The following is a 15,680-nucleotide window of genomic DNA, read 5'->3' as shown; positions in this document are numbered from 1 at the left end:
ACTAGTTAAAATACAGAACCAATAGTTGATGAACACCCTTTCCTCAAAGCTATTTATTCTCAACTTTCAGAAATGACAAGACTTCTTCCTCCACTGAATCCCTCTGCCACACACAACAGGGTGCCTGCCCACGCCAACAGTGCCCCGTAAATAGAGACGCACAGAAACAGACAGGCCTGAGGCAGGTACAGGGAGAGAGTCAGACTGAGGCCCCAGCCCCTGCTGTATCTCCGCTCACTCTACCTCAGTGCCCACCACACCCTTTCTTCTTCTAGTGTGAAGTGTGCATGTATGCGTGTGTCTATGAATGTATACACACACACATGTGTGCAATACAAAGACATAAACAAGGAATTTTTCTCCTAATAACTATTTAATCCAAGTGAGACTTGTTGGGGGAAAAAAACTAATTCTTCCCCCAAAATCTTCCTTTTAACTTGAGAACTAATTATTCGACCAGAGAGAGTACTGATCAAGGAAAACATTTAACAAACACTTGTTCAGTTGTTATGAAGCAAATGTTGACAATTAAAATTTATAATAAGCTAAGAAAGTTATTTAAATTATAGCCATTTCCATATCTTCCACCTAGAATAAATCTTTTTTCTTCTAAATTGAAATGCTATGAGCAAAGAATCAAGGAGCTATAGCAACAGGACCAAAACGCCGTTCTGGATTCTCCATGTTTCTCAATTCTTCAGAGAACTAGCAACAGGAACTCTGAGGGGACATTAATTTTTAATGCCAGGATTATTCCTTCACTCTGCTCCCACCCAATTCATTAGCTTAGGAACTTCAAAGATGTTGGCGATATCAATCAAACGTTCACCACTATGGCCTTTCCCACCGCCCAGTTCTGTCCAGCCAGAACTAGTCCATATGACGATGGGTTAGACTAACTCCTGTGGAAACTACCCAAGAAGCAATAATTCCTTGGAGGTAACAAGGAGTTGCCTATATCATCTCTCAACTTTCAAGTCTACCAGGAAGTCTCTCCTCATTACGTGCTAGCAAAGTTATTCCCGCTTATTTCAAATATAGTGGACAAAAGGAACATTAAGAAGAAAAGACATTCATGAATAAGAAAACAATCTGTTTATCTCTGCACAGAACTCAAAGGTAGTCCTTTAGTATGAATATAAAGGTCTCAAGTCTAAAGGCCCAAGATCTGAAATTGCAACTGTCTTCTGTTCTCGCCGACAATGAGGGAGAGCGGAATCATCTCCCCCTTGACTCCCAGTAAGGCTTCAGTTTCCTGAGTCTGTAAGCCTTCCAGTTATAAAGGAAAGAACACCTGAAAGTCTGGGTTATGTAGCCCTCTGCCTTGGGTGCTATATCTAAACTGTGTTTGAAACACGTAAGAGCAAGGCGTTCCTAGAGATAAACTTTCAGCTCCAGTCGTGTTCTGGTGTTAAACCAATGAATCTTCAATATTTCTTCCTAGAATAGGAGGCATCTCAGACATCCGGGTTAATTTAGGTTAAGAAGGAAAAACAGATATGATGCATACAGCAAATTGGTCTTTATCCCATAAACATTTCTTCCACTGTTTAATCCTAGCTAAGCAAGGCCGACATTTCTCATAAAGACACACTGTTTGCTTGGCAAAACTTAAGTGGGATGACGATCACTCTGCTGTGTGCATCATTTCTACTTTTCCTCATTGTGATGGTTAATTTTATATGTCAACTTGACTGGGCTAAGGGGTACCCGGATATTTGGTCAAACATTATTCTGGGTGTATCTGTGAGGGTATTTTTTGGATAAGATTAACATCTGAATCAGTAGGCTGAGTAAAACAGATTGCTCTCCCTAATGTGGGTGGGCTTCATCTAATCAGTTGAAGACCTGAATAGAACAAGAGGGCTGATACTTGCTAGCAAGAGAGAACTCATCCTGCCTGACTGCTTGAGTTGGGACATCCATCTTTTCCTGCCTTTGAACTCAAACTGAAGCACTGGGTTTTCTGACCTTTGGATTAGAACTTACACCATGGGCTTTCCTAGCGCTCACACCTCTGGAATTGGACTAGAACCTCATCGTCATTTGGCTGGCTGGCTGACTGCAGATCTTGGGACTTCTTAGCCTCCATAATCATGTGAGCCAGCTCCTTATAATAAACCTCTTTATACATACACACTTCTTATTGGTTCTGTTTCTCTGAAGAACCCTGACAAATGTACTCCTTACCCAATTAACCTGGAAGTCTGAAATGCTTCAAGAAACACTACAGATTCATTAAGTAGGAGGTCTCAAAAACAGCACCCCGAGACTCATGTCTTCCATCTCACAGAGCAAAAAAAGTGAAGAAAACTGCAGGTAACTCAGACTGATGACACTTGCTACTGTGTACTTTGAAAAGTTATAGCGCTATCCAGATATCCACTGTTTGTATCCCTCTGTGAAGCCACTCAGATCCTTCCTAGTGCTCCAGCTGTAAGTAAAGATACAATCACCTGTCCTGGCATCTCCAGACACCAGCTGGAAGACACAAATTTCCAGGCTGTAATAGTTTTTCTGAGACAGCTGATACTGTTCTACTTGAAAACCGCAATGTGCTCCAACTTCAGCATAGCCCTCTCCATCTAAGTCGTCGCCATCAAATATTCGTAACATACCTCTCACCTCCCCGCAGGCTCTTCACCCCTCCCCACGCAAAATCAATGTGTATTTCCGGGCTACATTTCAATAGCCACAGTCAATAGTTCACATTCTCCAAACAAGCGCTCTCTACAGAGGTGTAACATAAGAGGCACATGAGGGAACATCTTTTATTCTCTCTGGGCCAGTGTGAATCATACCCTATGGTCACAACTTTGAGAGGCAGGCTATTAATTCAGCAATTAAATTAAACTTTCTCACTTTCTCTCTTCCCTCCCTTAGTCCTCTATCTTCTACCAAAGTGTAAAGATATCTCTAACTCTGCCCCTTACCCCCCAAAACCAGTGAATGACAGTCAACCAAAACTGAGGAAACGTTCCTTAGCCAAGAACGAGACTCACCAAAGAGGAGCCTTCTTGTTCTGACTATTCCAAACCATGAATGGCTGATATGACCATACAAACGGTGCCCCTCTGTCACCCTTTTCTGGTGCACCAACAGTGGTTACATATCCCCGTCATTTATTTTTGAGACTTTGAAGTTCCAACAACATTCTTAATCGTCTTCATTTATTCAACTTCAAACACTTAAATGTGCCAAAGAGCATGTGCATGTGCATGGGACACTGTTCAGATGAAAAAAAAAAAAGGTCTACCTTTCCTCAGCCAGGTTGTTGGGCATGATCACAATAAACAGTCTGACTCCAAGTACAGCCAAAACCAAGCAGAACAGAAAGGTTTCAGAGATGATAAAACGGCTTAAAAAATTAAAATGAGACAATGTAAAATCTCAATTCCTGAAGATCAATGAATTACTGAAAACAATGAATTGGCCACAGAAGCAGTAATGAAGTAATTCTATTTCTGAGGGAAATTATTTTAAGGTCCCCAGGACAAAAGACAGTAAACAATGAACTGGGGATCATTAAAAAACCTCAGAACCAAATATTTCAAATATCTGTCTTTCTGTGCCTATATGCTGCTAAACTCATTCCCAAAAAGGAACCAGATTCAGATTCCTACCAACATAAGACTTCTAAGACATGTCATGTAGGTTTCTGCAGAAGCTGCATCTTGTGAAGTAGTCTTTAAAAATAAAAATGAGAAAACCAAAGAGTACAATGATAAGCCACTTTCTCTTTCCCACTGTGATTTTTCTTTGATTTGCTCTCTGAGGATTCAAGAAAACACAAAAGCATTAGTCCCAAATTCCTGAATTAATCTGACCTCATTCATGGCTAATGTGGCCAAGAGTAGACGCTTTTGTACAGTTAAAACAGAAGGACTTTGTATCAGCAGGACTTCAGGGCTCTGGTTCCACTATACTTACAGTAAAATACAATAATGGTAGGGTAGAGACTGGAAACATCCATCACAAGGTAACATGACAGCAGGACCCTAGCTAGACTTTAAGGAACTGATTCTATTCTGGTGGGGGAAATCCACATAATTAGGTTTCACACTTATAAAATTATCACTCTGAATTCAGGAATAAGGGGCATTTGGTTGTAGATACAATACCATCTGTAGATACTAACTTTAAATTTAGAAAAGAAAAACACTCATTGCATTAATATTATGGGTTAGGGTTTCTTAAGTGACTCCTAAATCCACCTACTATTTTTTTTGTTTGTTTTGATACAATTAACAGCCATGATAAGAAGTCTACCACAGCCCTGGCTCAGATGCAGTCTTCAGCTTCAGAAAGTCCATCGGTCATGTAGCTGGCTGTCACTGCTAAATCTGTTGCTCGCAGAGGCCTCAGAGCTCTGGGTTTGCCGAGTAGAGTCCTCACCATTTAAGCTCTTCCGACATACAGGACATGTGTCATGCTGAAACAGAAAAGGTATCATGTCCATGTAAACAGCCTGACCTGAGAAGCTAGAAGTACTAAACACTTAAGAAATCCCAAGAGTTGGCAGGCAGAAAAATAAAAAGGGCAGGCACTCTCACAGACTGCACGCTGGACTCCAAGGTGTAACACCAAGATATCTTCCAAAGAGAACTTTCAACAGAACCAACAAAGAATTCTAGGTCAGCAGCTTAACAACAGCTAACACATACCACTAAACAGAACTAACCAGAAACAGTGACCTGAGATGGTCTCTAGAGAAGGGGTCAACCAACTTTTTCTATAAAGGAACAGGTAGTAAATATTTTAGACTGCAAGCCATGCTGCCTATGTCACAACTATTCAACTCTGCTGACGTAGCACAAAAGTAGCCACAGACAACCTGTAAACAAATGAGTGTAGCTGTGTTCCAATAAAACCTCATTTACAAAAACAGGTGGCAGGCTACAGAGACCTGTAGGCTGTAGTCTGCTCACCCCTGGTCAGAGAAGCTCCAAAATTTTAGATAATCTCAAAAACAGTAACGGTGCCACCAGGAGTTAGCCAGGTGCTAAAATCTGATCTGCCTGACTCTTCCTTCACTGTTAACTACACCCTTACTGTGAGCCATCCCCCAAAGAAGATGTGACCGGCACAGCCGCCCCATCACAGATGGGAGCTGTCTGTACTTACCAGTTCTAACCATGGCACAATACAGCTGCTGTGGAAGAAGTGGTTGCAGGGTAGCTGCCGGACTTCTTCCTCAACTGCGTAGTCCTCTTTGCATACTGGACACTCTAAACCCATATCTGTTGGAGGAGAAAATGCCTTTTAAGGTAAACAAGTGAAAACAAGGAAGAAAAAACTAGCCCAATGTCTTTACCCACCAGAGGAATGCACGAAGAAAAGACAAAGTGCATCAAAGGTGGAGGCAGACAGGGAGCATGAACTTCATTTCAAAATGGGGATAGAAGTGGTAGCAGACAGGGATGTCAGAAGGAGGGCTGATGAATGGGCCTATTCCAACAGGGCCTGGACGGGAACTATACAGGGCCCACTTCTCAATGTAAAGAGTTAGAAGAACTGGGGCTTAGATGATCTGTTAAGTAAAACAGGAAAGACATCTTCCCAAATGTGTGATAGCCTTCTGGCAGTTTCTACTTAGAAAACACTGACAATTTGCCCACCACAACCAGCGGGCCTCACCTCAGCAGTGTTAACAGCTCGCATTCAGTGTTTCAAGTGACTTCTGCCCTGTTGTTTTCCACACTGCACACCCCATTCATCATGGTTACCCTGAAGCCTTTTGTACAATTTGTTCATTGAAAGCTTTACCAGGAGGTGGTGCCACAGAACTGCAAGGCCCAAGGGCAGCCAAGACTCCAGGCCCAGAGACAGGAAGCCCTCTTCTCTGAGAGGAAAGGGCTACAAAGTAAACTGGGAAAACCGGGCAGCAAATTCCAATTTTCCCAAATCTGGCTAATAATACCAGCTAGCAGTCTCTCTCTCCAGCAGCTGGGCTACGTATGTTACATGCTCCACAGCACTCAGGGCATCTGGAGTAAGAACACCACTTAACAGATTCACCCCCCACCCCACCCCCACCTCCACCCTAATTCTCGCTTTTACCTCTCTTGCCTAGTCTACTGTAACAGCCTCTCAGGTACTATCCTTGACTCAAGGCCTTCCCAATATAGCCTACATTTTGCTACCAGCCAATTTCCCCTCAAAATCAATAAATTCAAAATTAAAAACGTCACATTACCTCCTTACTCGAACCAAGGCCCACTCACAATTCCCCCACTGGCAATGGTGTCAGCACCACCTCCATAGTTACAGAGCTGCAAAATCTAAGAATGATCTTTGACTCTTTCCTCTCCTTCATCTCATAATGTAGTCGGTGATGAAAGCTTTACTTCAAAATGATCTGAGTCTACCCTTTCCTTTCTGTTAGCACTGACCCCATCACCTGAACCATCAAATGCTGCAACAGCCCCTTATACTATTTCTCCTTCCTCCCTCTTCCAATCTATTTGACACTATCTTCCCAAACTAATCTTCTGTGTAGACACTTACATTCCCTCATTCCTCCCTCAGAATGAGGGAATGTAAGTGTCTACAACTACCAAACTTACCTACTACCTAAAATATCCTGCCCCAACCACTCTGCCAGTTTCAAGGTCCTCTATAACAAGGACCCACCCTTCCCCTCCAGTCATACCTCCCACTACTCCCCGAATCAGATTCTATTTCAAGTCTAGTGAGGTCACTCTCCTTCTACCTGATTCAGATACCATGTTCATGCTGACATTCTTATACTGGTTCATACTTTTCCATAAATAAAATGCCCTTTCTAAGATGGCCCACCCTGTCTTTAAAGTCTTCTGACTCGAAATTGGAATTGTGGGGGAAAAACTCCCAGTCCAAAATAACGTCTCGTATCACTAAGTTCCTTCAGTGCTTATAAATAAAATAACATCTATGTCTAATGTACTCGAGTATAAAGCAGATGTGAAACAAATTCCCAGCCTCCCATTTTTTCTCTTCCTCTTTCCCCGAAGTCAGTATCATCTGCTCAACACCACTTTTTAAACTGTTATCTAATCATTTGGTGAGTTTTGCTCCCCCTAGTAAGTTCTTCAAGAAATCAAACCTTACATATCTTTGTACCTCTTTATTTCCTGCACGGGACTTAGAAAAAGCACACGGCAACTGCTCAGGAGTTGCCTGTTAACTAACCCTAAAGAAAGGATAGGTACCTTCCAGATCTGGCACCCAGGCGGGGACTTGAGGAGTGCTACAGCTTCACTTGAAGATCTCTGGTATCAGGAAGGGGCAAACATTCTGAACAGAGATAAGAAGATGACAATATGTATGAAAATGAACCTACCAACTTGTTCCTGAGTTACTGTCACTGTTGGAAGAGATGTAATCTTTTCCTTGTCAGCTGGAGGGGGGCCTGTGTTTTCCAGTTGTCCTAAAAGCTACAAAAAAAAAAAAAAAAAAAAGAAAGAAAGAAAGAAAAAAAGAATAAATAAATAAAGAGAAAAAGTAGTAGCTGTCTAACTATCCCTAGGGAGGGAGCTGCTCCAGCTGAGGACAAACAGTGCAGACATGAAGAAATGTTAGTCGCTCTTACTTCTGCAAGGCTCTGGAAGGCCTGGGCTTGCCCTTTCCTGCTGCCAGAACACCCCTAATTGCTTTACAATTTCCAGGTGACATCAGCATAAGCCTACAGACAGATCCATCATTGAAAGGCCCACCTTTGGGCATAAAGCAACTTCAGAGGCAGCAAAAGGGTTGTGATGTCACGAATAAAACTACAGCTTAATGAAAAGTTATACTTAGCCAATTCAAAAACTTCACTCTGCCAAATGGAATAAAAGGGTGGGAGTATGGAAAGCAGCATAAGGTAAGCCAAGAAACAGTTAAACGACTGCCTGTGAGTCTTGGATATAAAGACATGCTCTCTATGCTCAGCAATCCACAAGGGAAATGGAAAACCAACTCAATTAAGATAAACATAAACAAGTGGAAGCAATCAGACACGGCATGGGAACACCTCTTTCTCTGCTTCCTTCCCCTACTTTGCTCCATCCAGCAGAAATCCCTGCTTCAGCATGTGAGGAGACCCTTCTTTTTTGTGAAGTACTTGTTAATAGGATCCTCACAGGACTGAACAAGAGGCCAAAAATACAAGATACTGTTTGTTATAGAAGTCTTTTCTTCCTCTGGGGTTGAAGCCATCTTCTAGAAAGCTCCTAGGACCAAGAAAATACATGGATGCTGAGCTAAACCCATAACCACTTATCCCTTTAGTAAAATGGAAACCCACAAGCTCTAAATATTAGCGAAAGCAGAGTGACTGCCATTTCAGAAAGTAGCAGAAGGAAAGCAGGAAGCCTGTGGAACCATGAGACACACTGAACAGACACCCTCAAAAGGCAGCTCCTCACCTGGGTTACAATGGCATCAAGCCCTGTCTGACCCCAGGCATAGTCCCCAGGGTTGGAGTGCAGCATCCCGCTCCTATACGTGAGATGAGACAGACAGCATTAGATGGAGTGACCAGGCTCCCTGCCTTACACCACAGAAAAAACTGGCAGAGGGATCCTGCTCTCTCAGAGCTGGAAAGTCACTAGTTCTCTAGAATCAAGTGGCAAAGGATTTCTCAGTAACTTCAAGGTCAAACAGATTATCCAGAGGTAGTCTCTCATTCTCTAGGAATTTTTACTTAACTGAATGAAACATAAAAATGTGAAGCTACCTAAAATATCACAAAACACATCAGAGCAAAGAGAGTGACTCGTTGCCTATTGGTTAAGAAAAGTTTGTCTTCTCTGGGCCCACTTACATTAAACATAGATGGAGCCGCTTTTTAAGGAGAGTTTTCCCTTTGTGACTGGCTAAAATCGACAGCAGACTTCCCTCATTCTAAGAGGCCGCCTGTGGTCCTGGACAATGAAGAGCTTTCAAGCAGAGAAGCAGCCGCAGCAGTCTCTCTGAATCACAACTCAGAGCAATTACAAAAGGGACTTGGCACCACCTGTTCTTGGAGCTGCTGGTTCCACTACCCTGGATGACAGCTATCCAGACTCTTTGGCTGGAATGTGTTTAAAGATACTAGAGGCTAGAAAATAGGGTAACTGTGTGAGAGGACTGAAGTCCTTCTGAGCAAAGAAGCCTTGTGGGGCAGAGTCAGAAGTAGCAAACAATTGTCTAGACAAGAGGAAATTCCATCTTTAACCTCTACTATTCATAAGTGCCACTTTGATACTGAATTAAAGCCTTTTGTTTTTTCTGAAAAACCTTCTTACTTTGAAAAAAGGAAGTTAAGCAGCAGGTTTTCCATTTCAGAAATTCTCAAGGATTAAAACCTTCCCGTATGATCTAGAGGAGAAACACACAAATCTGATACCAAGCCTGGCGGGGACCGTCTCATTCTCTACCTCAACACCATCCTCAGACCTGAATACGAACAGAATCAGACACATCCAGTGCCCAGGCGTCCTGTGGGACCAGGACGGCCCTCGTGTGTCTAATAATAAAAACTCCGTTCTGACTAAGCGTGGGCTCAGCTGATAATGGCAGTCTTTACGAGTCTGTCAGTCACACTTACATACTCACCTGTGCAGCTCTTTCTCTTTCTCACTATGGCACAGATACTAAAGTACCTAAAATCACACTACTCCAGGAGACTAAGACAGGAGGCAATTAGTTACTTACCACGAAAAAGGGTACGGGGATCCAGGAATTGCAGGATTTGCGAAGAATCCTGCAAAGATCTGTTGTAGTATTCTGTTGAAGGAAAAAAAGTTAGATAAGAAAACAGACCAATGGAAGTGCTCTATAGATATCCATGGCCGCATGATCACCAGTTCCTTCCCCAAAACACAATGGTTTTTCACTATTATACAATCAGTCTGCTACACGGGAGAGTGCTCCTTTGCTAATGACGGCTGTCTTCCTGAGCTCTGCTATTACATGTATTAGGAGATTTTTATGAATTAGGCTGGAAAGGAATCTGATTGTATGGTTAGTTTTCCAACTATGATCCTTGGATAGCTGGTAGCAAGATGACAGGCTGAAAGGGATGCTAAGCCAGCGGGACTCTGGGCCCACCTCCCTGTAACAAGGGCACTTCCATTTTTATATGTTATACACATTGTATAAGATGTTATTTAAAGGGCCATTTTTAAAAGGTTCAACAATAGCTAACTACATTCTGTGTTTGTTTAAAATATGCCCACAAGTAATTTTATACTCCTCCCTTGGGTGTAGCTTGGATTTACTGACTGACATTTTTTAAAAAATTATAATTGACATATACATTATATTTTTTCAGGCATACGACATGATTTGATGTTTGTATACATTGCAAATGATCGCGACAGTAAGACTAATTAACATTCATCACAATACATAGTTACAAAATTTTATGTTCTTGTGAACTTTTAAGATCTACTCTTAGCAACTTTCAAAAACACAAGAGCATTAAAACTATAATACTGTAATGAACTATAATTAACTGTAAAAAGCTATAATCTCATTGTGCTTTTGATTTGCATTTCCCTGTTGATACAGTCACCGTGTTATACATTACATCCCGATTATTTATAACTGGAAATTTGTATCTTTTGACCCCCTTTATCCATTTCACCCATCCCTCACCCACTGCCTCCGGCAACCACAAATCTGTTCTCTGTATTTAGAGTTTGTTTTTTTGTTATTTAAGATTCACATATAAATGAGATCATACAGTATTTATTTTTCTGTCTGACTTTTTTCACTTAACATAATGCCCTCAAGGTCCACATTGCCACAAATGGCAAGATTCCACTCTTTTTTATGGCTGAATAATATCTCACTCTGTGTGTGTGTGTGTGTGTGTGTGTGTGTACACAACACATTTTCTTTATCCATTCATCCATCAATGGACACTTAGGTTGTTTCCATGTCTTGGCTAGGTAAACAAAGCTGCAATGATCATGGCAGTGCAAATCTTTTCAAATTAGTGTTTTGTTCTCTTCAGATAAACATACAGACATGGAATTTCTGGATCATATGGTTTTGAGGAACCTCCATAATATTTTCCATAGTGGCTACATTCCCACCAACAGTGCACAAGGGTTTGCTCCCTTCTCTCCACATCCTCACCACCACTTGCTATTTCTTGTCTTTTGGACAGCAGCCATTCTAACAGGTGTGACACGGTATCTCGTGGTTTTGATTTGCTTTTCCTTGATGATTAGTGATGTTGAGTATCTTTCCATGTACTTCTTGGTCATTTGTATGTCTTCTTTGGAAAAAACATCTACTTAAGATATTTTGCCCATTTTAAAATCAGATTGCTTGTTTTTTTGCCATTATATTGTATAAGTTATTTATGTATTTGGATATTAACACCTTGTAAAATAGATGATTTGCAAAAAGTTTTTGCCATTCAGTAGGTTGTCTTCTCATCTTGTTGATGGTTCCCTTTGCCAGGCAGAAGCTTTTTATAGTTTGACGTAGTCCCACTTGTTATTTTTGTTTTTCCTGCCTTTGCTTTTTGGAGTCAGGTCCAAAAAGCATCACCAAGACTGATGTCAAGGAGCTTACTGCCTCTTTTCTTCTAGGGGTTTTATGGTTTCAGGGTCTTATGCGCAAGTCTTTATTTACTCCATTTTGAGTTAATTTTTGTGTATGGAGTAAGATATTGGTTCAGTTTCATTCTTTCGCACGTGGAGACTCTCAGTCACACAGTGGCATCCAGCATGCTCCTCTGCAACAGACTGAAGGCTTCAAGCAAACCGTCACTGGTTAACACCATGATGCACAGGCTTGCCACAGGCTGCACCCCTAGGAAACGGGTGTTTACAGCCACCGAGGTGCACATGAATCCAATATATGACATAATCTCGCGTGGCCTTGTATCCCAGTCTATGTACTTTGCTGAGCCAAGTGAGGCAGGCAGCCCTGCGCAGTGCAGAGAGCTGGCAGTACTGCACCCTGAGAAGGAAGTGCATTGCATCGACCGCTTCTTCCTCCATAGCTCCTGGATGTACTTGTAAGTGCCCACCTTGCCTTACCTGATGGCTGCTGCCAGACAGAAAGGCACTATCACTTTCTTAGTGATTCTCCACAGAGACAAGCATCTGATATTTCACTTTGTCTCCCAAAATAGTCACAGCCAAGCATTTATAAATCAAAACATATTAAAATTTTTATCTATTACTATCCTTTTATTTCTCTTGTATATTGGTTGGAAAATAATAATAGACATGCATGCATATTTTAACTATGTTTTATAGGTTATATCATGAACTCTGAATCAGGACAGTAAGAGATGACATTATAATAAAGTTGTTACAAAGGGGAGATGTGTCTGATATAGCCAAGAACCACATGACTTACATGAATCATCACACTATTTTTTCAAGTTATATTAAATTGGACTTCTATTGCCTGTAACAAAATACATAACCAAATAATATCAGATAAAGTAAGGACTAGAAGAAAATATAGGAATAATTTTTTTAAATCTTGGAATAAGGAGAGACTCCTTAAGCATGGTGAGAAATCTAAAAGATTGAAAGATTTGATATCCTAAAAATTAAAAACATCTATACAACAAAATTACCAAGGATAAGACAAAGGACAGAATAGAAAGAAATTTGTATTTGCAACATATATAGAAGATTAATATCCTTGCTACATACAGAACTCCTATAAAATAATTTTTTAACTTCATAATAGGAAAATTGGTCAAAGGATATTAATAAACAAATCACAGAGGAAATATTAATATCACATAATGACATGAAAATAACTTTAATCAAGTGAAAAATCAAAGATACACAAATTAAAACAAAAATAACTAGCATGTCTTTATCTATCAGATTAAGAAAGATACAGACTGAGAACATCTAGTTTGATAAAGATGTTTGACACACTTTCAAATATTCTTGGTGAGACTGTAACAGTTACAGCCTTTCAGAAGGGCAATTTAACAATATAAATTTTCAAATGGTCATAACCTTTCTCTCCTGGAATTTCATCCTACAGACACATTTCCATAGACATTCACCCTCAAGTGAGATATAGCAGTTAGTGGCAAACCAGTATTAACACCTAGAACTTAGAAAATCCAGATACTTAGAAAATCCAGGTAATTGGTTTGAGGGCAGAGGAGAGCTGCTGAGACAATGACAGATTGAGGTGTCATGAAACCAAAGTTAGAATACAGGACCTACACTGTAAGAAAGGCTCCAAACAATTCATCAAGCTCTGAACTGAAACCTCTGGAGGCCCAGGGGTAAACCCTAATGAGACAATGCTCACCAGGCCTGTGACCCAGCCCTGACTTGAGCCGGTGCTGAAAAGCATGGCGACCACCCACCATTCTGCGCGCCCAGTAAGGAAAGGGGAACCCACTCTAGAGAAGAGTCACACTGCCTGGAGCCTCTAGCATTTGTTATACAAACTACGTACATTCAACCAAAAATGCACATGCCAAACCCCAAGACCAATGACCAAAAGCCAAGAGGAAAAGACAGACAAAGAGAACAGATCCAGAGGTGATCCAGATACTGAAGTTACAAAAAAGAACTTTAAATTACCTATGACTAATATCTACAAATAAAGGTGGAGAATTTCACCCCAGGATTTGAAGCCATATGGCAATCAAACTGACATTTTATAAATGAAAAATCCTGTATCGGAAATAAGGAATTCATTTGATAGGTTTAACAGCAGAAAACAAGATTAACAACACCAAAGGTGGGTCAATAGAAAATGTCCAAACTTAAGTACAAAGAAAAAAGAATGGAAAATATGGAAAGATATACTTTTATAGACATACAAAAAATCATAAACAAGGACTGCTCGATGCATTATGGTTTATGATGATGAAAAGAAATCTAAAAGATCTCTAATGGTCCTCATTAGAGAACTGTCTAAATTAATTATTGTACATTCATAAGATGGAATTCTATTCATGTGACAGATCTGGCAGATCCTATAAAAAATGATACGGAAAGATGGACAAAATACATGGTTATATGAAGAAAATTAGGTATTAAAAATATCTAACTAGATATTGTCTCTGCCCTCATGGAACTGTGAGAAAAACTTCAACAGGTATAAACACAGGTACATGCATTGGACATTTTATTTTCCATATAAACATAAGAAAGAAATTTTTGAATACATTTTATACATCTCTAATGGTTGGCTACTTTCTTCCTAAACGTGTACCTAGAATGAAAATGTTAGAGCAGTGTTTTCCAAGATAGGTGTATGACCATGAGGTGATTTCACGTAACAGAACATTTTAAAAACAAATTCAATGGTTATACATTTGTTTTAATTCAAAAGCCTGCCAAAATTCTTATGTCAAAGTCAGAGACCAAGAAAATGGTATCATTGAGGATCTGGAGAGCTGGAGAAACCAGAATCTCAAAATCTCCCCATAACATTCAATGGCCTGAGGAAATGGTCAGTAACTTTAGTTCATCTCTATTCCTCCAGTGTTGTTCTAGCAATAACTGGAATCCAATTTAATACAGCCTTCATGACAAAATTGTAAAGTTTAGAGCAGCAAAAGCTGCATTCAATAGGAAATGCATGAATTCGCTAATACAGTTTTAAATTATAGACAATGTTGCATTCATTCAGTCTCAGTCATTAAGAATTTCAGGATGTACTATGTGCCAGGAATTATGTTAAGCTCTGAAGGAATAATGGTCCCTGCCTTCTTGGAACTTAGTCTAGTGGAGAAGAAAGACATTAAGTAACAATACAAAACATAAAACTGCTTTTGTGACTAGTGTTACAGAGTACAAGAGCTCGGTGAGGATGTGCACAGGGACCTAGTAACAGTGTCAGAAAAGGCTTCCCAGAGGAGGTGATATCCCTTGAGCTGATGATACCTAAGGGCTAGGTCTCAGTTAACCTAAGGAAGGGGCGGAAGTAAGGCTGGAGGCAGAACATCCCAGCAATCTAGACAGGAAACCAAACTGTGCAAAGGCCTGTGGTTGAAGGGAACAGGGCAACTGCGGGCGACTACAAGGCCAGGACAGCTAGACTGAAGACAGTAAAGAGACTAAAGGGCGAAGAGGCGTGGAATGAAGTTGGGGAAGTAGGAGCCTACTCTGGGGACCAAAAGGCACTTTGATTTTATCAGTGTTTATTTTAAATCAAAATGTTTTATTTTGTTTTTAAAATTTAATAATGGTACTTCATTTTTAATGTATTTATTTTTATGGTTACTTTCTACTACTGCTTTCCATCTACATAATCTATAAGAATTAAAAGATGTATTCAGCTGCAAATAGCAGATACTTGATTAAAAATGACTTAAACTGCAAGGACATTTATTTGCCTTAATTAATAAATAGTCTAGAGGCAAGCAGTCCCAAGTTTGGTATAGCAACTCAATGAAACACGACTCTGCATCCTTCTGCTCTGCCCCTTTCAGTGTGTCAGCTGTGTCTTCCACACATGGTTACAAGATGGCTATAGCAGCTCTAAGACTCAGTAAGTAAAGAGGTGGGATTCTCCTCAGATTTTTTTTTTTTAATAAGAAAGGGAAATTTTTTCCAGAAGTCCTTCCAGTAGACCCTTTAGGTTCCACTGGTAATAAGGGTTACATGCCTTTGCCCTACCTGTCAAAGAGCCTTGGAAAGTACGATCTGGCATTTTCTGATCCTATAGCAGGAGATGGTCTCTACTTGAGTGGAGGAAAAAAACCCCAACTAATCACTATA

The 15,680-nt window shown here is 40.4% G+C and overlaps 1 protein-coding gene across 2 annotated transcripts in view; it reads right to left on the bottom strand.

Annotated features, from left to right (window-relative positions):
• Positions 1-2,757: 2,757 nt before the first annotated feature.
• Positions 2,758-15,680, bottom strand: part of RNF115 (ring finger protein 115) — a 48,988-nt gene continuing 36,065 nt past the window's right edge. For both annotated transcript variants that reach the window (XM_032464427.1, XM_032464428.1), the window contains 5 exons: positions 9,658-9,729; positions 8,388-8,460; positions 7,322-7,415; positions 5,125-5,240; positions 2,758-4,432 (listed from right to left, as the gene is read on the bottom strand). In XM_032464427.1, coding sequence (XP_032320318.1) covers positions 4,301-4,432; positions 5,125-5,240; positions 7,322-7,415; positions 8,388-8,460; positions 9,658-9,729 — 487 coding nt within the window. In that variant the 3' untranslated portion in view covers positions 2,758-4,300. The remainder of the gene's footprint in view (positions 4,433-5,124; positions 5,241-7,321; positions 7,416-8,387; positions 8,461-9,657; positions 9,730-15,680) is intronic.

Source organism: Camelus ferus, chromosome 21 (assembly GCF_009834535.1).
Source record: "Camelus ferus isolate YT-003-E chromosome 21, BCGSAC_Cfer_1.0, whole genome shotgun sequence".
Lineage (NCBI taxonomy): Eukaryota > Metazoa > Chordata > Mammalia > Artiodactyla > Camelidae > Camelus > Camelus ferus.
This window is presented reverse-complemented; position numbering and strand designations above follow the sequence as displayed.